Raw genomic sequence first — 23,377 nt, 5'->3', positions numbered from 1 at the left:
GCAGAGTGCTGCGTGGGCCGCCCGGGATGCTTGGACCCTCACAGCCCCGCCCAGAGAGTGTCTCTTCCCATTGGCTCGCAGGGCAAGGGGCTGTTCCCACTCTCCCGCTCCCGGCCTGCGTCTTAGACCAGCGTTACCACGCCCTGCTCCTAGGAAAAGATACACTGTTCATTATAGGACCTTCTGTGCGCAGCACACCTTGGGGCACGCAGCCTCCTTTTCCCGATAACCGGTAGCATGTGGGGAAGAGAGAGTCTGGGAGTTGGACCCTAGCTATGGATGACCTTTCCCAGACAGGCTGACTTACAATAAGCTGCGTCCCCTTATTCATCCATCCAATAATCCCTATAACTGTTGAGCACCCACTTCGTGCCTGACACTTTTCTGGGCCTTCTCTAGCAGGGAACAAAACATTCAAAATTTTGCTGCCGCCCCCCGCCACCAGACCCCCACACCTCCCATGGAGCTTACATTCTACTGAAGGAGTAAAGATAACCAACTGCAGTGTATCAGATGGTGATCATCGCTAAGGAGGAAAACAGTGGGTAAGGGACCTAGTGCTTGGGGGTGGGGGCTAGGAGGTGGGTCCTATTTCTCTTTGGGTGGAAAAGGAAGACACTCTGCGAAGGTGACATTTGCAGAAAGTGAGGGCATGAGCGATGCAGATATCCTGGAGATGGAGCATTCCAGGGGGAGGAAATATCAAGTGCAGAGGCCCTCGGGCAAGAGTCTGTCTGATAGACATGAGGAACATTTGAGTAAATCAAGCATCATGGTCATCATGACCCTGTGTTGACATATAGATAGTGGAATTTCATCCAAATCCCAAATCTCCTGTGTGAATTTATGGCCTTGGCCCCTCAAAGTTGGCTTAGACTCTAATAAATCCAGCAGCTTCAGCAATTAGAATCGTCTAACTCTCAGATGAGAGACCTCAAATTAAATGGGCAAATGTGTGTCCTCTTAGGATGGGGATTACCCATTCTAAAGACCCCCCTTTTTTTTTTTCCTCTTGACCTAGCAAGATTTGGGAGATTGTGGAGTTGTCCATAGCCTCATTTAAGGTAACACTTCTCCAGCTGGAATCTTCACGGAGAGCTTTAAACCTTATCGGCAAAGTAGGAGTCAGCATTCATTGTCATTAAGTAAATGTCCACTCTAGGCAGCAGATACTAAGGGAGCAGGCCTGCTAGTTGGCAAGATGGATCCAACAACCTCAATCACTCAGAAGTCAGAGCCTTAGATTGTAAACATTCATATAAAAACTAATTCAAAAGGATAACCAACAGTGTGAGGGTGAGAGAAAACAAAGTACACTCTCTTGGTTTGGCTCCAGCCTACTATATGGATTGGTTATATAATAGCTCTTCAAGTAATGTGCTAAATATTTTATTCACAAGTCCATACAGCTTAAGAGAAGCTATGAATGTTAGAGGTTTTGCATCTGAAACCATTTCTAACATGCTCATAAAAAACCATGAAATAGAACACATTTATTTCACAAAAAAATTAAAAACTGAGGAGACTATTAAAGAAACGAAGTTTTAGAAACTGAGGGTCCCAGAACTGTACCTTAGTAAAAATGAATTAGACACTTTCATTTTTATTTTATTTACATATATCTGACAATATTTGATTTTATGTGAATGCTTACGTTTTATAATATGCATTTTAGGGCAATCTTTTTGTTTCTTTTTGACTTAGCTCTCCCACTAAAAAAAACTCCTGTGAAGAACATGTTTGCCCTTTATTGCATCATTATTTAAAAAATTCTGTTTTGCCTTTTCTCTATTACTTTTGGTAAAATTTAATTTTCCATGCCTTCTTTCCTTTTTTTTCTTAGTATATGTGCTGCTGAAGCAAGCACCATGCCTTTTTTCCTTGAAAAGCTAAATAATAAAATTGAAATGCAAGTCTTATTAATTAACAACTACTAGGGAAAGGCATTTCTGAAAAAATTTATAGATGTCTCCACAAGCCCTTGCAACTGGAAGGAGAGACACCATTCTTCTTCATAAAACTAATCTAACAAGGTGAAAAGTGGAAATCAGTAATAGAATATCCATCTTGTTTTGCTGTGCAATAAGGAGATCTGCATAGATATTCATAATGCTACCATCTTGTTCTATTTCTGCTAATATTGCACTTGAAAGTGTTAGTTGTACGGAGTACTCCTATAAGATACCTGGACTTTTGAAAGTATTGCAATGCCTTGTGAAAGTAACTTTTAACATCTAACATGAATTCTGAGTGATTGTAGTCCTTGTTCTTCTGATAATAATATTATAAATGACATCTCTGTGTTACTAGAAGGTAAAATGCTTGGAGGTTTGTCAAATAAGAAAGCTTGTGATTTCCCTTATCTCCCACAAGCACAGAGGTAAAAGTCATGAAATTCCTTTTTTACTAAGAGTCTGAGAGACTCATAGGCCCTCAATTTTCTTCCTATCTTTACTCACAGTGATCTCTCCCAATAAATGAACCACATGAAGTACATCAACTATCTGGAATGTATCCTTTTGCATTTTTTCTCCATGCTTGTATAATTATACTCACAATAACATACACAAACACACACAAACACACACACACACACACACACACTGAGTTACACAATTTGAATTATATTTTGTTTTTTGCATCCTGAATTCCTCACCCAACAAATAATTTTGTGCGTTGGCTATTAATGCTCTCTCCCCAGCCCACTTCACTCCACCAAATAGAATGGCTCCATACTCCATAGTGGATAAAGATTTGTATCCATTTAGTTCACTGTGTATCCCCAGCACCTAGAACAGTGGATGAGTCCATCCACACCTCATGAATGTAAGACGGGACTGACGTGGAAACAAATATGACAAGTTGAAAGAAAAACAATTAGGCCAGAATGGCTAATACGGCAAAAGGGAGCAGAATAATGAAATATGGAGTCAGAGAGGTAGGGAATTAGATGAGAAAAGTATGGCCCTATACGTAGGGCCATATAGGTCACTGTGAGAACTTTGGCTTTCACTTAGGAATAAGCTAGGGAGCCAAGTAAGGGTTTTGAGCAAAGTGAATAATCACAATTATGTTTTGAGAGAATCATCCAGGATCCTCATGAAGGGGATTTAAGTAGCAATAGCAGAAGCGAGGGACCAGTTAATAGGCTATTAACAATAATCCAGGTGAGAGAAAATGATGGTAGCAGAGAAGCCTAGGTCTTGGCAGGAAGAGAGCAGGGAGGAAAGCCCCACCCGACCAGCGAGTTACCAGAAGAGAAGCGGGTCCCCATAAAACGAAATTTGAAAAGCTCTCTTCGCGGCTGTGTGACTCGAATTTAGAGACGACGCTACAGCCAGAGCTAGTGGGTTGCCCATTCCGCCGAGTGCGCGAGACAGCAGGCGTTACCACCCCTCGCCCCCCAGGGTGACTGTTTCCCCGAATCCCCAGCCCTGCCCCCCCTTCCCAGGGGCCCTAAAAACACCTAGAACTGTCCCATTAACGTTAGTATCTTGGGGGCTCAGCCCCATTCTCGGTTCAGAGTGCCATAGTACACAGTCCTCCCACCCCCAGAACGCTGATGGTTTAAGGCCAGGTCTCACCTCGTTCTTTCTGGCCAATCAGGAGCCACGTCCTCCGGCGTTTTCCTTTCCCGCCCCGCCTCCTCCCGTCTCCATGGGAACGCTCCGAGTGTCTACTCCGAGGCCTGGGGCTTCGGTTTTGGTCAAGCGGGGCTGCGGCCATTGTTTATTTAGACGAGTATTTGGGCCGGTCCCCGTCCCCCTCCAGAGGCTCCGTAAGTGACGCGGACTCTCGGGAGCACCGAGCCAGAAGCGGACAAGGGCGGGGAGAGCTGTGGCAGGAAGAGAGGCAGAAGAGGGAGGGCCGGGGCCGAGAAGCCGCTCCGGCTTAGAAATCTCGGACACCAGTGTAGGTGTCTTCACAGCCGCCCGCCCCACGTTTAAACTGAAGAAGGGGAAGGAGAGAGGAGGCACAGGCAGCTTGGGCCCTGGGGCCGGGGTGCTTGGGGCCGAGAGGTGCTGGGGCGGAGGTCTGGTTGGGGAACGGAGGCCTGGATGTGGAACGGAGGCCGCGCGTGTTTCCGCGACAGGAGCCGAGGCCGCCGGGATCCAGCTCCGCGAGAACCGTTTGTACGTCTGAACCCGGAGCTTCAGATGTACAAACTCTGGCGGCCCTTGGTGCGTAGTGGGAGCCCAAACCTGTCCTGCTCCTGAGACACCATGAAGCATTTTTCTCTCTAGGGAAAGAGGGCTCTTAACTGTTTATCATTTTCCACAGGGACCTGTGATCACAAAGGGAGGACCAGGGTGGCAAAGACTCATGCCCCCATTTTGCAGGTGAGGAAAGTGAGGCCCTACGAGGTCTAGAAGTTTGGTCTTTTTCGAAGTTCTACAAGTGGTTGGTGACAGAGTTGAGACTATTACCGTGTCCTGGGGGCCCTAGATCTGGGATCTTTTGCTGAGACTCTGTACTCTGATCTAATAGTAAATCCAGTATTTATGTTGTAAGAAGTAGGAGAGGGTGATGGAATTTACCTTTCTACTTAACTGATTGAACAAGATTTTAAAAATATACTTTTAGAAAGAACTATTTAAGTGTGCTGTTGTTTTTCCAATCTTTTTAAAAAATTGTTCTTGTTAATAATAAACTAGGAAAATTTTGAGGCTCAGAGAGGTTAAATTACATAGAAAGCATCTGCATTCCTGGAGGGACTAAACTGTGAGATCAAATTCTGTGTTTTCATGCCCAAACTAGAATTGTACTTTTCTAAATGGTCAGAAATAAGGTCCTGAGTGCCAGTTCGTACAGCTCTCCTTTCGGGTGCTTGAAAGGGAACAGAAATGTTCTTGGGCTCTTTCTGACCTCTGTCTGGGAGATTTGGGGGGTCACACTCAGTTAGTACGTGGGGATTGTAGTGAGTTTGGGAATTTCAAGTCATGCCCTGTCGTTCATTCCTCCTTTCTTCTCCCTCAGCTCAGCCTTCTCAACACTCCACCCTTCCCCCAAAAAGGAGCACGAAGGAGGAAGGAATGTTCACTGTTTCCCTCACAGTCTGATCCCAGGTGAGTCGGATTGTCCTTTCTCATTTATAAAATGCCCCAGACTTCTCCATGGATAGTGGGAGTAGTGGAGGTGGCCACGGGGATGGATGGACCAGACTGAATAGAACATATTCCTCTTTGCCTGAGAAGCTTTCAAGCCTCCTATGCAGCAAGCCCCTGCCTCCTGCCCAGTGTCTTTTCCCAGCAATTACTCATTCACTCAGCCAGTCATTCAAGCCTACTATATAATTCATACTGTTTTTGATGACCCGAGATGAATGAATACAAAAATGTCTTTCCTTAACCTTGGAGAAACAAACCACTGAGGTTAATAAGAATTTCTAAAGTTATTATACATTAAACAGTGCTGGAATGAGTGGCACTTTTAAGTAAAAGACAGGAACAGGAACTCAGATTTGAATAATTACTATGAATTGGAAGATATCTTTCCAGACAGGAAGACCATCATTTAGTCTCAGGCAGAATATAAAGGGACAAATAAGGAAACTGGGCTAGTTGCAGTAGAGACGTAAGTATGAATGTATAAGGTAAGGCCATACTCTGGAGGGCAATTAATGTTTAACTGGTTACTTATTCTTGTGTACCACTCAGAGTCCACGGCACATCAACCAGAGACAGCCATTATTGACATTTTGATGTATTTATCAATATTTAGAGTCTTTTATTTAATACTTAATATACATACATACTCACTAATCCATACAAATACTAGTATGTATGCATACATACACATACACATATGTACAAATATGCAAACATAAATTTAAGATACATATATAAAGAGATTAGTATATATAAAAAAAATTTGAATCATGACAGATAGGCTCCATGAGGGCAGGGAAAGTTCCTAGTATATAGAACTATGCCTGGCATATAGTGAGCACTCAATGAATATTTGTTGAATGTATGAATGGCTGTTATATGTTTAATTTTTTCATTTAACATATGAAGTGGACATTTTTCCAAGTATGTTTGGATAGCATGAGTTGTTTTTTTTTTTAACATCTTTATTAGAGTATAATTGCTTTACAATGGTGTGTCAGTTTCTGCTTTATAACAAAGTGAATCAGTTATACATATACATACGTCCCCATATCTCTTCCCTCTTGCTTCTCCCTCCACCCCACCCTCCCTATCCCACCCCTCTAGGTGGTCACAAAGCACCGAGCTGATCTCCCTGTGCTATGCGGCTGCTTCCCACTAGCTATCTATTTTACATTTGGTAGTGTATATATATCCATGCCACTGTCTCACTTCGTCCCAGCTTACCCTTCCCCCTCCCCATGTCCTCAAGTCCATTCTCTAGTAAGTCTGCATATTTATTCCAGTCTTGCCCCTAGGTTCTTCTGACTGTTTTCTTTTTTTTTTTTTAGATTCCATATATATGTTAGCATACGGTATTTGTTTTTCTCTTTCTGACTTACTTCACTCTGTATGACAGTCTCTAGGTCCATCCACCTCACTACAAATAACTCAGTTTCATTCCTTTTTGTGGCTGAGTAATATTCCATTGTATATATTTGCCACATCTTCTTTATCCATTCATCTGTTGATGGACACTTAGGTTGCTTCCATGTCCTGGCTATTGTAAATAGAGCTGCAATGAACATTTTGGTATATGACTCTTTTTGAATTATGGTTTTCTCAGGGTATAAGCCAATAGTGGGATTGCTGGGTCATATGGTAGTTCTATTTTTAGTTTTTTAGGGAACCTCCATACTGTTCTCCATAGTGGCTGTATCAATTTACATTCCCACCAACAGTGCAAGAGGGTTCTCTTTTCTCCACACCCTCTTCAGCATTTATTGTTTGCAGATTTTTTGATGATGGCCATTCTGACCGGTGTGAGATCATATCTCATTGTAGTTTTGATTTGCATTTCTCTAATGATGAATGATGTTGAGCATCCGTTCATGTGTTTGTTGGCAATCTGTGTATTTTCTTTGGAGAAATGTCTATTTAGGTCTTCTGCCCATTTTTGGATTGGGTTGTTTGTTTTTTTGATATTGAGCTGCATGAGTTGCTTGTATGTTTTGGAGATTCATCCTTTGTCAGTTGCTTCATTTGCAAATATTTTCTCCCATTCTGAGGGTTGTCTTTTCGTCTTGTTTATGGTTTCCTTTGCTGTGCAAAAGCTTTTAAGTTTCATTAGGTCCCATTTGTGGAATTTTAAGAGAGATCTTTTGGGCATTGATTAAAATAATTATATGGCTTTTCTTATTTGACATTATTATGATGGCTTATAGTTAATAGATTTTCTCTTATGAACCTTCCTTTGCCTTTTGGAATTAGCCACCATTTCATCATGCTATAATATACTTTGGTATTATAGCAGATCACGTTTTCCAAAGATAGTCATACCTATAATTCATCCTATCCTTCATGTTCTTCTTACAATGTGACTTTCACTCTTACCACCGAAAGGTGTCATCTGTGTCCCCTTTTCTCAAATCTGGCTGGGGGCATGTGTTTGCCTCAGCCAATGGAGTACAGCAGAAGTGATGCTATGTGACTTCCCAGGCTAAGTCATTAATAGGATGCAGCTTTTGCTTGCCTGTCTCTCTCAAGAAACTTGCCACCATGTTGATAGGTAGCCCAGGCCACATGAAAGGACCAAGTAGAAAGAAACTGAGACCTTCCACCTTCCATCAACAATCACAACCAACCTGCCAGCCATGTGAGTGAGCCACCCTGGGAGTGAATCCTCCAGCCCAGTCAAGCCTTTTAGGTGACTGCAGCGCTAGCTGACAGCTCAACATCACTCTCATGAGAGGTCCAAACCAGAACTGCCCAGCCAAGCTACCCCTGAATTTCTGACCCAGAGAAACCATGAAAGATAATAATTATTGTTTTAAGCCACTCAGTTTTGAAGTAACTAGTTGTGTGGCAGTAGATTATAAATACAGGTGTTGCTGCATTTTATTGGCCTTATATATTACTTTATTTCTGAAGTTTATGTCAATATTCATTAGTAATATAGATCTGTAGTTTTCTGATTTTGCTGTCTCAGTATTTTCCTGAGTTTCTTAAAATTTTTGATAATTCTTTTATATGCCTTGGAATAGTTTAATAGAATCACATAATCTGTTCTTTGCAAATCTGAAAGAATTCATTTAAGGAAACTTTTGGGTTGTTATTGTGAAGGTCATATTTCTTTGATAACTTGACCAGTTTCTTTCAAAATATCTGATCTGTTCAGGATTTTTCCCTTTTCTTGGGGCTATATCAAATGGTTTTCTAGGAAAAAATACATTTCCCATTCAGATTTTCAGATTTATGTTCTAAAGAATGGTGGAAAGTGCCCACCTAATGTTCAATTAAATTTTTATCTGTTGCTTTTTCACTAATCTCATTTCTAACTTTTTTCTGTTTGTGCCCACCCTTTTTTCTTTTCTTTTATAGCTAGTCAGGGATTGATTTATTTTATTGTTAATATTTTCCCCCCAAAGAACTGGTCCTTGGATTCATTTAACAATGGTAAATGTTTTTCAATCCTAACATTTTCTTTTACTAACTCTATAACTCTCCCTTTAACATTTAAGTGTTTAATCCATCTAGTGTCCCATTGTATATGATATCAAGTTGGAATCCAGCTTTATTTTTTCTCATATAGTTAATCAGTTTCACACCACCATCTAGTATAAATAATCCATTCTTTTTTCTTTGATTTTTAATGCCATCTTTATTGTTAGTAAGTTTTCATATATAAACAAGTACATTGCTTAGGCTCTGAGTCCTCAATTCTGTTCTACTGGTCTATTTGTTCTGATTTTACTATTGTAGTTTGGTGGTATGTCAGTATCTAGTAGAACAAGTCTTCCTGCTTGGTTTACTTAAGTCTTTATGGACTTCTTTTCCCTCCCTATAAATTTTAGGGAAAAAAAGTATATCATGTTCCTCAAAAAATCCAGCTAGAAATTTGACTGGAGGTATATTGAATTTGAGTCATCTCATCCAAGAACATGGAGGCATGCTTCTCCCTTTATTCAGATAATCTTTTTTCTACTTTATTGGAATTTGAAAGTTGTCTTCAAAGATAAAACTATCTTTTTATAAGATAGTTGTTTTTTTGGTTTTTTGGGTTTTTTTGCTGTTGTGAATGATATCTTGTTTTCTGGTAGTTGATTGCTGATACCGTGATGCTTTTGCTTTATTGTGTCTGGTAATTTTGCTGAGCTTTTTCATCAGTTTATGGTTTATCCACATACTCTTGTTTTTCTAGGTAGATTGCCATAACATATGCAAATAATGACATTTTATGTTTTTTCTTCTAATCCTTATGCTTCTTATTTCTTTTTCTTTTCTTATAGTATTTGTCAGAACCCTTAGTACTACTTTGAAAGCAGTGGTGATGGTGGGCATTCTTATCTTGTTACCATCATAAAGGGAATACATATAAAATTTCTCCATTAAACTTAATGTTTGATGTAGATTCTTAGTATCAATATATAACCTTTACCAATTTAGGTAGTTTCTTTTTATTTCTAGTTGGCTAAAAGTTTTTTTAAGACCTTTATAGGCAGTGAACATTATGATCTTTATCACACAATTTTTCTGCATCAGTTGAGATAATTGTGGTTTTCTTCTGTAGTCTATTAGTATAGTGAATTATGTTGATTAATTTTCTCATGTTGAACTGTCCTCCATTCCTGTTATAAATTATGCTTTATCATTTTTTCATACATATCTGAATTCAATTAGCTAATATCTATTTAGGATTTTTTACATATCTATCAAACTTAAAAATGGGCCTATAGTTTTCTTTTGTATTGTTCTTACCAGGTCTTGTAATCAATATTACACTGGCCATATAATGAGCTAGTAATTTTCACCTTCTATTTTCTAAAACAATTTGATTGTAATAGTAATTAACTGTTAATTGAACATTTGCTAGAACTCAACTGTAAAACTCTTTGGGCCTTTGATTTTGGGGGAGGGAGAAAGAATCTTGGCTGCCATTTCAGTTTCCTTTAATACTTACTGGTCTGTAATTTTATATTACTCTTAAAATCTATTTTGGCATTTTATATTGGCATTGTGTACTTTACTAGGAATTTGTCCTTTTATATAGATGTTCAAGTGTATTTGCATATAGTTCATAATGCTCTTGTATTTTAAGTCTTATGTCTGTGGTTATTTCCTCATTTTGTCCAGAATTTTGTTTATAATCATCTTTTCAAAAAAAAATTAGACTTGCAGAGATCTGACTTATTAAATTTTTAAGAGCATCTTTTGGCTTTATGCATTTCCACATCATCTATTTGTTTATTGCCTCTGACTTTCAGCTTTATCCTTCTTTTTTGAAGTTTGCTCTTTTTTTTAGAGGGGGAGGGTTTTTGTTTTCTGAGTTTCTGAGTTGAATGCTTAGGTTGATTATATGTAGCCATTCTTATTTCCTTTTAGTACTTATTTATCTGGGTCTTGAAAATTTTGATGTGTAATTATTATTATTCAATTCAAATTTTCTTAATTATCATTATATTTTCCTTTTAAATTTAAGGGCTATTTAATATGTTACTTGGGTTCCAGAAGTGTGGATTTTTAAATTCCATTGTTAATAGTTCCTAATTTTATTACCTTGTACCTAGAGAATGTATTCTGCATTATGTTGATAATTTGGAATTTATTGAGATTTCTTTTATAGACCAATACATGGTCAATCTTGTAACAGTACTGTGGGTTCATGAAAATAATGTGTATTTAGTGTTTTGGGAGTATAGAATTCAACACAGATAAAATAACTCTAGTATTAATTGTACTGTTTAGTCTTTATATTGTTGAGTTCTTTGGTTTTGCTTGATCTGTCATTTTCTGAGAGGATTGTATTAATATCTATAATTACAATCAATGGTGTATATATTATATCTCCTTAAACTTACGATAGTTGTTACTTAATACATTTTGAAATTTTATTTGTGGGTGCAGTTTAATTATAATGGATATTTTTTGGTCTTACTATTTATTTACTAATACAGAAAAAAAACTGTGTTTTTGTCCCTTATATTTTTGCCATAAATTTTTTATTGGGATATAACTGACATATTAGTTTCAGGTATACAACATGATTCTATATTTGTATACATTGTAAAATGATCACCACAATACATCTAGTTAACATCCATCACCACACATAGTTACAAATTTTTTGCCATAAATTTTATCTCAGCTGAAGTTAAGTTTGTTATTACAGCCTTCTTTTGGTTCATATTTGTGTGGAATATGTTTTTCCATCCTTTTATTCCTATGTTTTTTTTCTTTTTAGTGTGTCTCTTCTAAACCACATGTTGAATCTTATTTTTTTAACCTACAAATCTGTGTCTTTTAATCTGTGAGATTAAGCTATTCACATTTATTATAATTACTGTTATTTTTGCTATCATATGGTCCCCATCTCCCCTCACCCCCCCACCTTCTGATATACAGTCTTGGAGCAATTCTGACAAAATCTTAATTCTGATGGGTGGTACACCAAGAGCAATAATTTCATTTCTTATAAAATTACTCTGTTAATCTAGGGTAATACTTTTTCCTTTGATTTTACCTTATGTAATATTAATATTGCAAAACCTACTTTATTTTTGTCTACATTTTTCTGTTATAGATTAGCCTGTCTTTTCATTTTTAATCTTCTAGAATTCAGTAGTTTGGAGTGTCTCTTCTAAGCAATATGCCTCTATATTTTAAAACTGTTTTAGTATCCTTTTGTCTATTAATAATTTTACTTGCCATCTTAATTTATGCTTTCTATAATTCTTTTTTTCCTCTATAGACTTGTACCTACTAATTTTGAATGTAGGTATTCCGCTTTTAACTTTCTAGTGGGGGAAAATATTTGTAACAGATTTTTAAAAATATTTTCAAAGTTTTACAGTGTTTTTTTTAGTAGACTGAAATGCACATGCCTGGTGGTTCTAATTCTGGAAATGTATCTTCTAGAAATATTACGAGTGTTCAATGATGTATTTAAGAGAGTTGTTCACTGCTGTATTATGATAGCCAGAAAACTGGAAATAATCTTCATCAGTATGGGAACAGTTAAATTTTGGAACATCATAACATGAAATGCTATGCAACTTTTACAACAATACATTAACCATCTACTTCTGCATAATAAATTATATGTAGTAGCTTAAAATAACAAACATGTATTATCTCAGTTTCTAAGGGTCAGGAATCTGGGAACAGTATAGCAGTGTGGTTCTGGCTCAGGGTTTCACACGAGGTTGCAGTCAAGTTGTCAGCAGGACTACAGTTCATTGGAAACCTTCACTGGGGCTGGAGGATCCACTTCTAAGATGGTTCACTCACATGGCTGTTGGCAGATGCCTCATTTCTCACTGAGGACAGAAGGCCTCAGTTCCTCACCACATGGGCCTCTCTACAGGGCTGCCTAACTATTCATACAGTGTGTTAGATAGCTTCTCCCAGAGTGACTGATCCAAGAAAAAAAGCATGGAGGAAGCTGCAGTGCCTTTTATGAGCTAGTCTTGAAAGCTGCATACCATTGCTTCCCCTTCTGCTTTTTTTTCCTGTTCATCAGAAGTAAGTCCCTAACCCAGGCCACATTCAAGGGGTGGGGAATTAGGTCCCACCTTTTGAAGGGAAAGGTATCAAATAATTTCTGGACATATTTTAAAGTCACCATGAATAACATAGGCCTATATGTACTGAAAAGGGAAGTTGTATACTATATATTATATGAAAAAAGCAGACTGCAGAATTATCATGTCTGTGTTATGAAAAAAACATTAGTGGGGTATGTATGTATGAAAAAAGGTCCGAAAGGACACAGTGAAAACTATAGTGGTTATTTCTTAAATTATTTGGGGAGGATAGACTTAATTTTTACTTATATTACTTCGGCATTGTTATAATTTTTATGAACTTACTTTCAGTAAAAAAAAAAAAAAAACTAGGCTCTTAATCTCTAGTATATTTTTAAAAATAAATTCCTAAATCTTTGTTAAAATGACAATCAAAAGCAATAACAACAGACTGGGTTTTATTTACCATACTTTTTAAAAAATGAAGCACCAGCGAGTTCATTTATTTTTTACACTGACACCAGGTTTTCAGCTTCTGAGGATCCCAATTTTCTTATTTGATTTATCCATTCATATGTGTTAAAGTAGACTTACTATCTTTATAGTTTTTAACATTTATAAACATTTAAAAATAAACAGCACTGAATTTTCTCATTCTTGAATTCGTATTTCTAATTAACGTTTCATTTTTTAGGCGTGGATTTTTATTTAATTTGGGAAACAGTAGCTGTTTCCTTGAATATTTCAGTACATCTTCCTTTTGCCCTTATGTATTAACACAATATGGCTGTACGTGGAAATCTTGATTTACAACCCTTCACAAGTTGTTTTTAACTTTTCTCACTTTCACTTAGTAGGTAGGCCTGGGTTTAAAAACCACTACTTTGTAACTACATGACCTTGTAAAAGTTACTTAATCTTGCTAAATGTTAGTTTCCTCATTCCTTTAGTGTTGATGATAATACCTTACTGGATTGTTGTGATGGTAAACGAGATAACAAAGCCTTCTTCACATAACTGCTAGATAATATTTAGCTGCTGCTATGATTATATTTGTATGATGATGATGATAGTCTAGTTTCCTTCCATTTTATTGTAATCTCCTTAAAAGTACTATCTCTCCCTTTTTTTTAAATATAAATTTATTTATTTATTTATCTTTGGCTGCATTGGGTCTTCGTTGCTGCGCGCGGGCTTTCTCTAGTTGTGGTGAGCGGGGGCTACTCTTCGTTGTGGTGCACAGGCTTCTCATTGCAGTGGCTTCTCTTGTTGCGGAGCACGGGCTCTAGGCGCATGGGCTTCAGTAGTTGTGGCTTGTGGGTTTAGCTGCTCCGCGGCATGTGGGATCCTCCCGGACCAAGGCTCGAACCCGTGTCCCCTGCACTGGCAGGAGGACTCCCAACCACTGTGCCACCAGGGAAGTCCAAAAGTACTATTTCTTTTATTCTTAGTATTTACTGAACATTTTAAATTGAACTTTACAATTGAGAATGTGTCATCAAAGAAATAAAATGAATTTGTCACATAACCAACTTATGATCTATTCTTTCTACTGAAATATTTTTAGACAGTTAGAATACATGCATTTATCTCTTCTACTTTCTAAAACTGCATATATATAATAAAAAACCAAGAAATTTATGAACTTACAATGATGAAGCCGAAGAGCTGTCAGCAAATGAGAAATTTCAACAAAAACCTGGATGGCAACAGTAGGAATAGTGGTAAGAGCTACATAGGGCTGAAGATGTTACATCCTAGAATACTCAGCAGGGTAATACAGACAAGAAAGGAACTGATGAGCCCTGTGAACTTTAGAGAGGCTCAAATCCATACACCATTTGGGGCAGAGGGCCAGCCACAAAAGAAGACCCTAAAATATTTCCAGAGAGGAAAGAAAAAGTTGCCCACAAAGGAATTACAGTTTGTTCTTTAAATCAGTCTTGGCAACACCAAAAGCTTATGAACAGTGAAGCAGTTTTGAGAAAAATTCTTGTCACTCTCGAATTCTACACCCAGCCACTTATGAGGGATAGTAATAAAGACTTAAGTCATACAGTGATTCAAATGATTCTTGGGAATCTTTCCTAGTAACCGTGTTTGGATATTCTCCTTTGAAGAAAACCTCGTCTGTTTCTCACCTTTGCTTTTTTCGATGGCCATAGGCTTAACATTCACAGGCTTGATTGAACTCATGTTGTTATGTGCCTCCCAATTAATGGAGTAAATCACAAAAGAAGAAGAGTCATATGATCTTGAAATGGAGCACTAAAGAGTAGTTGGCCCTGACTGGAGCAGGATGATGGACTTTTCCAAAATAAAAGGGTTGGGCGAGGGGATGAGACACTTGATAAAATAGATTATATAAAGCCTTTTGAACAATCAAAAAATTGAGGACAGTAAATTTATTAAGTAAAAATTAAACAGGTAATTCCCCCCCACAAAAAAACAGTATATAATCATATTCAAAATTATATAAGCACTGCTTATTGATTTAACCAGAAAATTAGTGATAATGCTATAGGAGGATATGGAGTGGAGGTACGGGTGGTAATTTAATTCCTCATCTCACAGTGGGAAGTAAACAGTCTAAAATGATCAATCATGAAGCAATAATATAAGCAACATGAAGCAATATTGTTACAGTTGGCAAATAGTTCTGGTCCAAAGTATGTAGACCTGGGTCCTAGCTGCAGTACCTCCAGGTCCATGATCTTGGGAATTAATCTTTTTCAACCATTATTACTAATGTGTAAAATGAGGATAATAATAGTATCTACAACATAGGATTGCTGTAAGGATTACTTGAAATATATGTGAAGTACTTACTTGGCCCAGTGGTTAGCAGACAAATGCTATATAAATGTTTCTTATGATGGTGATGGTGTTCAATGATTGGATACATTATTTAACTACTTGACCTCTTATTATGTCTCCTCTTACCTTTCTTGTTTTTCTTCATTATTGGAGTTATTTCTTTTTCTTTCTGGTTTACCACTTATGTTACCTGCTGAATGTCTTTTTCTTTGTCCATCTTCTCACTTAGATTTCTTCTTCCTGGAAAGCCTGATCTTCGACCAGATGGCAGTAACATTTGAAGATGTGACTGTTAATTTTACTTGGGAGGAGTGGAAATTCTTGGATTCTTCTCAAAAAAAGCTCTACAGAGAGGTCATGTGGGAGAACTACACAAATGTCATGTCAGTAGGTAAATTATCCCAACTCTTAGGGAATAAGGTTAGTTTCTTCTGGGACCAGTTTTGTTGAGTATTTTGGTTCTTTATTAGGGTGCTGTATTGAGGTAGAAGAAACATTCTCAAAAATGGGTCTTAAATCACATGACAAATAGAAGATAAAGGAAGCAAGATATCTTCCAAAACATTTTGGCTATGTAATTAATAGGTATTTGTGATTCTTATTTATTTTCTGGATTACACTTAAAGCACAGATTTCCGCCCATAATTTTGTGCAGTCCTCGATTTGTTCTCTCTTCATGTTCTATTTGTAAGTTAGCTTTTGCTGTATAACAAACTACCCCAAACTTAGTGACTTAAAACAAACTTTATTTTTCATGATTCTAGTTGGTTAGATGGATCTTCTATCATGGAGTGACTTGATTGGGGCTGGATGGTCTAAGATGAAACTGGACAGCCTGAATGGCAGCTGGTCAGTATCAGTGTTATAACAGGCATGTATTGACCATATATCTCTCTTCAAGGAGGCCAGCCCAGGCTCATTTACATGGTGGTGATCACAGGACTTTCAAAACCAGCAAGAGAGGCCAAGCCCCAATGCACGAGCACTTTGCGAATCTCTGCTTGTCTCACTTTTGTCCCAGTGACCAAAGCGAATTATATAGCTAAGCCTAGAGTCAGTGTGTAAGGGGAACACCCAAAGATGTAGATAAAGTAGAGAGTTTTTTCCCACAATCTACTATACTATTTTAGAACAGAAAAATAGAAACAATATTTTATTTCTTATAATAATGTCCCAAATAGAGTAATCTAATTAAATCTCAGTCTTTAAGACTATTTCCATGAAACCAGTCAGACTTTCTTTTTTTTTTTCTAACAGTACCTGGTAAGTAGTAGATGCTCAACATATGTTTGTTGAATGAATGAATACATCTATGAATGAACAAACAAATGAATTCCACACCCAAATATGGAGCAGCCTAAGTCATAACACTTCTTTCCCACTTGCACCCACACATATATTCCTGTAATTCTGGAGCTTGTTGATTGAGATACTTGGAAATTTTTAAGCACAGCTTTCATCTTACCACCGGATTATCTGCTTATTTTTCTAGGAAACTGGAAAGAGAGCTACAGACCCCAAGAAGAAAGATTCAGATATTTTGAACATGAACATCTTTCCTGCTGGCAAGGCTGGAGGAATGCCAGCACTCAGACATATGATAATCAAAACTATGTGGAAATGGTTCAAGGTATAGATTCCAAAGACCTAAAGCAGCAACACCTTTCTCACCATCAAGAATGGTTAATACTCTCCACACAAGTACCAGGGTTTGGGAACTATGAACTGACTTTTGAAGGCAAAATTCCCAGGAACTTAAAATATACGAAGTTGATACCTTGTCAATCCTTAGAAACAAAACACACTGAAGACGATGGTAGAGAAATCTATGTGAGTGATTCACGTGGTTTTCAAGGATGCGGATACCATGTTGGCATATCCACGAAAAATCTCTCTGTGGAAAAAGAACAGAAGCTCATAGGTCAGCATTCTTATATCCCAGGAGAGGAAGCCCTTCCAGAGTACATTGGGGAGATATGCCAAAATGACCTGCTGAAAGGCTCTGTGGAAGAGAAATACTGTGGATGTAATAAATGTAAAGAAATTTATTATTGGAACTCACAGTGTGTTCACAAGAGAAATCAACTTGGAGAAAAGTTCTATCCATGCTCCATCAGCACAGCATGCTTCACTCAGAGATCAGACGTATACAGACATCCAAGAATCCACATAGGTAAGAAGCTGTACAGATGTGATGAAGTTGCCAGTAACTTTAGTCAGAGCTTCGGTGTTCACTTTCATCAGAGAGTCCACCCAGGGGAGGTACCTTATATATGTAATGTGTGTAGTAAGAGCTTCAGTCAGATCTCCAGTCTTCACTGTCATCAAAGAGTCCACACAGAAGAGAAACTCTATAGACTGCAGTGTGATAAGGACCTCAGTAGAAATTCATTACTTCACATTCACCAGAGACTTCACATAGGAGAGAAGCCTTTTAAGTGTGATCAGTGTGGTAAGAGTTTTAGTCGGAGTTCAGTACTTCATGTTCATCAGAGAGTCCACACAGGAGAAAAACCATATAAGTGTGATGAGTGTGGTAAGGGCTTCAGTCAGAGTTCAAATCTTCGAATTCATCAGTTAGTCCACACGGGAGAAAAGTCCTATAAATGTGATGACTGTGGTAAGGGCTTTACCCAGCGCTCAAATCTTCAAATCCATCAGAGGGTGCATACAGGAGAGAAGCCTTACAAATGTGATGACTGTGGGAAGGACTTTAGTCACAGCTCAGATCTTCGCATTCATCAGAGGGTCCATACAGGGGAGAAGCCCTATACTTGTCATGAATGTGGGAAGGGCTTCAGCAAGAGTTCCAAACTTCACACTCACCAAAGAGTACATACTGGAGAGAAACCCTATAAATGTGAACAGTGTGGGAAGGGCTTCAGTCAGCGTTCACATCTTCTCATTCATCAGAGAGTCCATACAGGAGAAAAACCCTATAAGTGTGATGATTGTGGAAAGGGCTTTAGTCACAGCTCAAATCTTCACATTCATCAGAGGGTCCACACAGGAGAGAAGCCTTATCAATGTGCTAAGTGTGGTAAGGGTTTCAGCCATAGCTCAGCTCTTCGAATTCATCAAAGAGTCCACATGGGAGAAAAAATTCATAAATGCCATGAGTATTATAAGGGGTTCGATCAGAATTCACATCTTCATAGTAATCGCAGAAGAAAAACCTTATAATTCTGTTCATTTAGTTATAACAGCTTTAATCAAAGCTTCACCTTAAGCCCAGTAAATGCTGCTGGGAAGAAAATTCTATAAATAACCCAAATAATCCCAAGGAACATTTATAGTTTCTCCTAATTCCTACTAAGAATCATTTGCTTCAAGAGGAGATCCTTAGGAGGATATTTTAAATTAAAGTGTATTTTCTTTTTCTACAATAAATATTATGCATAGTCATTATAAAATATATAGAAGAGTCAAGAAGAAAACTTTTCATCCTGTTTCATTCTAAGCCTTTTTTCCTGTGCATTTTCATGTGCATGAAGTCATACTGTATGTTCAATTTTCTATTTTCACTGACTTCAAAACATTTTCTTATATTTTGGTTTGAATTGAAATTGGCTAGCTATAAATGAAATAGCATCTTGACTCACCTGTAAAGTCCCTAAGAAGCTACAGAAAAAAAATGAAAACACACAAAACTTGAAACTCAAACTGGTAGACAACAAGTTCTCAAATGTTGAAGAATTAACTAAAGGGCCAGTAAATTCGGAAAACAGTGTATGACCCTTATCCAAGATAGGGTATCCTAGAGATGTTATTTCTGTCACCCAGAAAACTCAAGAACCAGCCTTTTGTTGCAGGGGTGCTGCACTATGAGGTTACCATAATACACTCTCACCCATTCCCCTTCCCAGTTTTCCACATTTATTCATAGGTTCAGACACTAGGAGGTGTGGAAAAATTCTGGTTATCTAAAAAACCAAAGAGGGAAAATGGATAAAGACCTCTGCAACAGTAATTGTCAAAAGACAACAGAATAACACCTTCAGAATTGTGAGACTGAAAAATCTGTTATCGCCCATAGTTTATCTTATCAACTAAATTGTCTTTTACGTTTGTAGGTAACGAATTAGATAAGCAAGAAAACAGAAAACATATCAAATACGTACCTTTCTTAAAGAGAGCTCAAGAATGTGGAAGTCATAGTGTAAAAGAACTGGTAACAAACACTAAAATCAGTTAAACATGCAGTTAAGTCTTGAATAATTGTTAATTTGTTTACAAAACTTCAAAAATATTAAATAGTTGTACAAGAAATATTTAATATACAAATGTTGAGTATAAAAACATTATATGTTAAAGTCTGGATGGGAAAGTAGGGTTATCAGATAAAATCCAGGACACCCAGTTAGGTTTGATTTTCAGATATACAATGATAATTTTTTAGTATAAGTATTTCCCAAATATTGCATGGAACTTATACTAAGAAATTATTTGTTCATATAAATTCAAACTTAACAGCACCCTGTGTTTTTATTTGCTAAATCTGGCAACCAAATGAGGGAAGGACAGCAAAAGAAAGTGTGCTACATCTCTGACCTTAAATAGCATGGATTCATGACATTTTCTTCTTGACTTTAACAACTCTAGAAATAAAGGTCTAAATATTTTTTTACAAAGTTAGAAATTGCAACTAAAAGAACTAAAAACATATTTCTTTCAAAACAGAGAAGATAAAAGCAAAGAATATTCAGTCCCTATAGCAAAAGACAGAAAACAAAAACAACATGAAGATGATCTAAAAAATTAGAGAACATGGATCAAGATGAGAGGAAATCAAATTTATCAAAATAGGTTAAATCTCCCCTTAAAAAGTTTTGAAAACCCTTGATTGAATTAAAATTTTACTTATATGCTATTACAACAGAAAAGATTAAAGCAAAATGATATTGGTCAATTGACCAATTTTCAATTGATTGCTCAATATTGATTTATTGATATAAAAGAATAGGCAAATGTTTATTAGGCAAACAAAAGCATGCCTACGATATGCTTTTAAAGGTTGATTTAAAATGAACTAATTAAACCCATTAAGGTGGGTAATAATATAAAAACCAATAGTTTCCTAAACTCTTGTAATAATCAGAAAAATACAATGGGTGCAAAAAAGGGTTTGAAATACTAAAATTTCTTTAAAAGGAACAAATAGCAAAAATGTAGAATGAAAATAATGAAAAACAACATTTAATTGAAAGTAAAAGGGGACTTGTATAGAGAGGATGTTCTTAATTTATAGATTTATTTCCAAACTCATCAAAATCCCAATGAGATGTGAAATTGAAAAAAGTATTCTAAAGTCTTTTAAGAAAAATAGATATTGGAGAAGAGCAAAGATAATTATAAGAAAGATTAATGAGATTGCCCTAACATATAATAAATGATATGTTGAAGTTAAAATATTGAGAACTTGATTGTACATTTGAAAAAATGTTCAGAATGCTCAGTTATTACTAAATAGCTTAAAAATAAACCAGTATATGGATTATATATATATATATAAAACATTAAGTACATATGCTTAAATACTTTACATATGATAAAAGATTTATGAATAGAAGGATTACTCAGTAAATGGTGCTGAGAAAATTATTTAACTTTTGTGAAAAATAAAATTAGGCTTTTGTCTCATGACCTATATCATATATACTGATCTAATATATATTGATTAAAGCACAGGTTTTCAAGCTGTGTTCCATGAACCTCCATATGGTTTCATGAAGCCTGGTTCATCAAAAACAAAGCTACAAGTTAACCCCATCCATCTTTTCTGATTCACATTCAAGATTAGCACAAGATTTCTTTCTTTCTTTTTTTTCTTTTAGAGGAGGTTCTACCATTTTAAACATAAAATGTTTAAAATTCACCAAAGTGGGTTTTTACATGGTTAAAAAGACACATGCATTTTTTGAGAGTTTGATGAAATGGAAGAACTCAGAAAAAATACCTAGGAATTTGACCACATTAAAAAAATTTATAGGTTAAGAACATATGGAAGTCAAGACAACAACAGGGAAAATATTTGCCCTGATTAGGATAGTTACGAACTTTTATAAGTTAATACAAGAGATGGACACCTAGTTTAAAAAATGGCAAAGGACGTCAACAGATTAAAGCGATGAAAATACCACTATCATTAACAAAAATTGTAATAGCTATTTTCAGTGAGAGTACAGAATGATTGATACTTATACACTACCTTTGTTGAGGGTAAATTGATATGCTTTGGAAAAGCTATTTGGCCAATTATAAGCCTTAAAATTGTTATTACTCTTTGTCCTATAGTGATTTCATATCTAGATGTATATCCTGTGGAAATAGAGTTACACTCTATTAGGGTACTTCATTTTTTTTTTTAAACATCTTTAATGGAGTATAATTGCTTTACATTGTTGTGTTATTAGGGTAGTTCTATTTGCAAAGAACAGAGATCCACTTAAGTTATTTCATATAAAAACTGAGTTATATAACATTATGTTTTAAAATCTCACCAAAAAAGAAAAAGAAAACACAAGGACTGAAGCTTCAATATGAGAATTTGCTGTAGAAAGCCATTAGACAAGGAGGCTACTCTTTCAAGAACTTTTGTTTCTCTTTGGTTATCCTCTCCTCCCTACAAATTGACCTCCTGTTTACTCACTCTGTGCATGCTTATAATTGCCACCACATCCTTGAATATATTTTTTTCAATTTTATTGCCCACCACTAACTTGTAACTTCTGGGTCTCTGTTTAGATTTCTGAGTAGGGGAAGATGATTGGCTCAACTTATAATTACTACCTCCTGACAAGTCTTTGAGGCCAGGCCAAACTATAGGCTACTGGTAAGCCTTTGGATTGGCTAGCTTTGTATCAGATGTTCACTCTGGTGCTTTCAGACATGCCCAGGGATGAAGTGATAAGGCATATAACATGGTTGTAAGGGCTGACGTTCAAATAGGTTTCTCCAGAAAGTGGTGGGTCTGGGCCAAGCATTCTGAACCACATTAGAACACATACACAGATAAATGTTCAAGATATTTATTGAAATATTTTTATGCTGCCCTCCCCCCTAAATAGGGAAAAGGTCATATAAATTATGGTTCATCTACATGATGTAATATTATGCAGTCATTAAAACTTATATTTTCCAAGAATGTTATAATAAGAATATACTTACGGTGTTAAAAGCACAAGATACAGAACTCTACATGGGGTAAGATTCTATTTATATTTATACAGATATTTCCATGGGGAAAACATTGGATATATACAAAAATGTTATTAGTGGGTTTCTTTGAGAGGATCTTTGGTTATCTTTATGTTCTTCATGCTTTTCTGTATTTTTAATATTTTTATTGGTGTCTTTTTTTCAAAAAAAAATAAAAACTTTTTACATACAACTTATTTAAAATGTTAATGATTACATGACATTCCATTGTGTGGCTGTACCATAGTATTTATTGCTATATTATCAGGTATTTAGACTTTTAATTTTTATATCATGAATTGAACTGCCATAAGTATACTTATGTATGATGTTTTCAATTATTTTAGGTAATTTTTATAATGATTTCCTATATTCAGTTATTGGGTTAAAAGATAGGAGGCAGAAGGTATAATTTGTGCAGAGAAATGGAATAATGAAATTACATGATGTATACAACCAGCTACAAGTAATGTCAAAGTACCTGACAACAATGTCAAAGCCAAGTACTTGACATTGTTGGATTATAAAGTATAAAAGCGAAAGGTGAGGTTAGAGGATGGCCAGATCATGAAGGACTTCTTGTGCCTAGCTAAAAAATTTCTATTGGTCATGGAGAGACATTAAAGAATCTTAAACAAAGGAACAACAGTATGCCATTTGGAAAAGACTTCAACAACAGTGACTGGATATCCAGAGACTGGATATTTTGTAGAGTGAGGGGAAGAGAAGGAGCAAGAATGGAGGTAATGAGGC

At 36.5% G+C, this 23,377-nt stretch overlaps 1 protein-coding gene across 2 annotated transcripts; it reads left to right on the top strand.

Annotated features, from left to right (window-relative positions):
* The first annotated feature begins 3,653 nt into the window (after positions 1 to 3,653).
* On the top strand, positions 3,654 to 22,745 carry ZNF214 (zinc finger protein 214). 2 transcript variants are annotated; one of them, XM_036862170.1, is made up of 5 exons: positions 3,654 to 3,778; positions 4,282 to 4,340; positions 4,978 to 5,066; positions 15,657 to 15,818; positions 16,920 to 22,745. In XM_036862170.1, the coding sequence occupies exons 2-5, from the start codon at positions 4,324 to 4,326 to the stop codon at positions 18,608 to 18,610; spliced, it is 1,959 nt and encodes a 652-aa protein (XP_036718065.1). In that variant the 5' UTR covers positions 3,654 to 3,778; positions 4,282 to 4,323; the 3' UTR covers positions 18,611 to 22,745. The 2 variants fall into 2 exon arrangements, with proteins under 2 accessions (XP_036718065.1, XP_036718064.1); XM_036862169.1 differs by having other exon boundaries at positions 3,688 to 4,181.
* Positions 22,746 to 23,377: the final 632 nt, after the last annotated feature.

This window comes from Balaenoptera musculus, chromosome 8 (genome assembly GCF_009873245.2).
Source record: "Balaenoptera musculus isolate JJ_BM4_2016_0621 chromosome 8, mBalMus1.pri.v3, whole genome shotgun sequence".
Lineage (NCBI taxonomy): Eukaryota > Metazoa > Chordata > Mammalia > Artiodactyla > Balaenopteridae > Balaenoptera > Balaenoptera musculus.
Note: the sequence above shows the minus strand (reverse complement) of the source record. Positions and strands in the feature narration are given on the sequence as shown.

Bases quoted from the DNA above. Each gene is read 5' to 3' on its own strand.
- ZNF214 (XM_036862169.1), top strand. From the start codon at position 4,059: ATGTGGAACGGAGGCCGCGCGTGTTTCCGCGACAGGAGCCGAGGCCGC. The intron at 4,182-4,281 runs GTGCGTAGTGGG...CATTTTCCACAG, and splicing joins ACAAACTCTGGCGGCCCTTG to GGACCTGTGATCACAAAGGG. The intron at 4,341-4,977 runs GTGAGGAAAGTG...CTTCTCCCTCAG, and splicing joins CTCATGCCCCCATTTTGCAG to CTCAGCCTTCTCAACACTCC.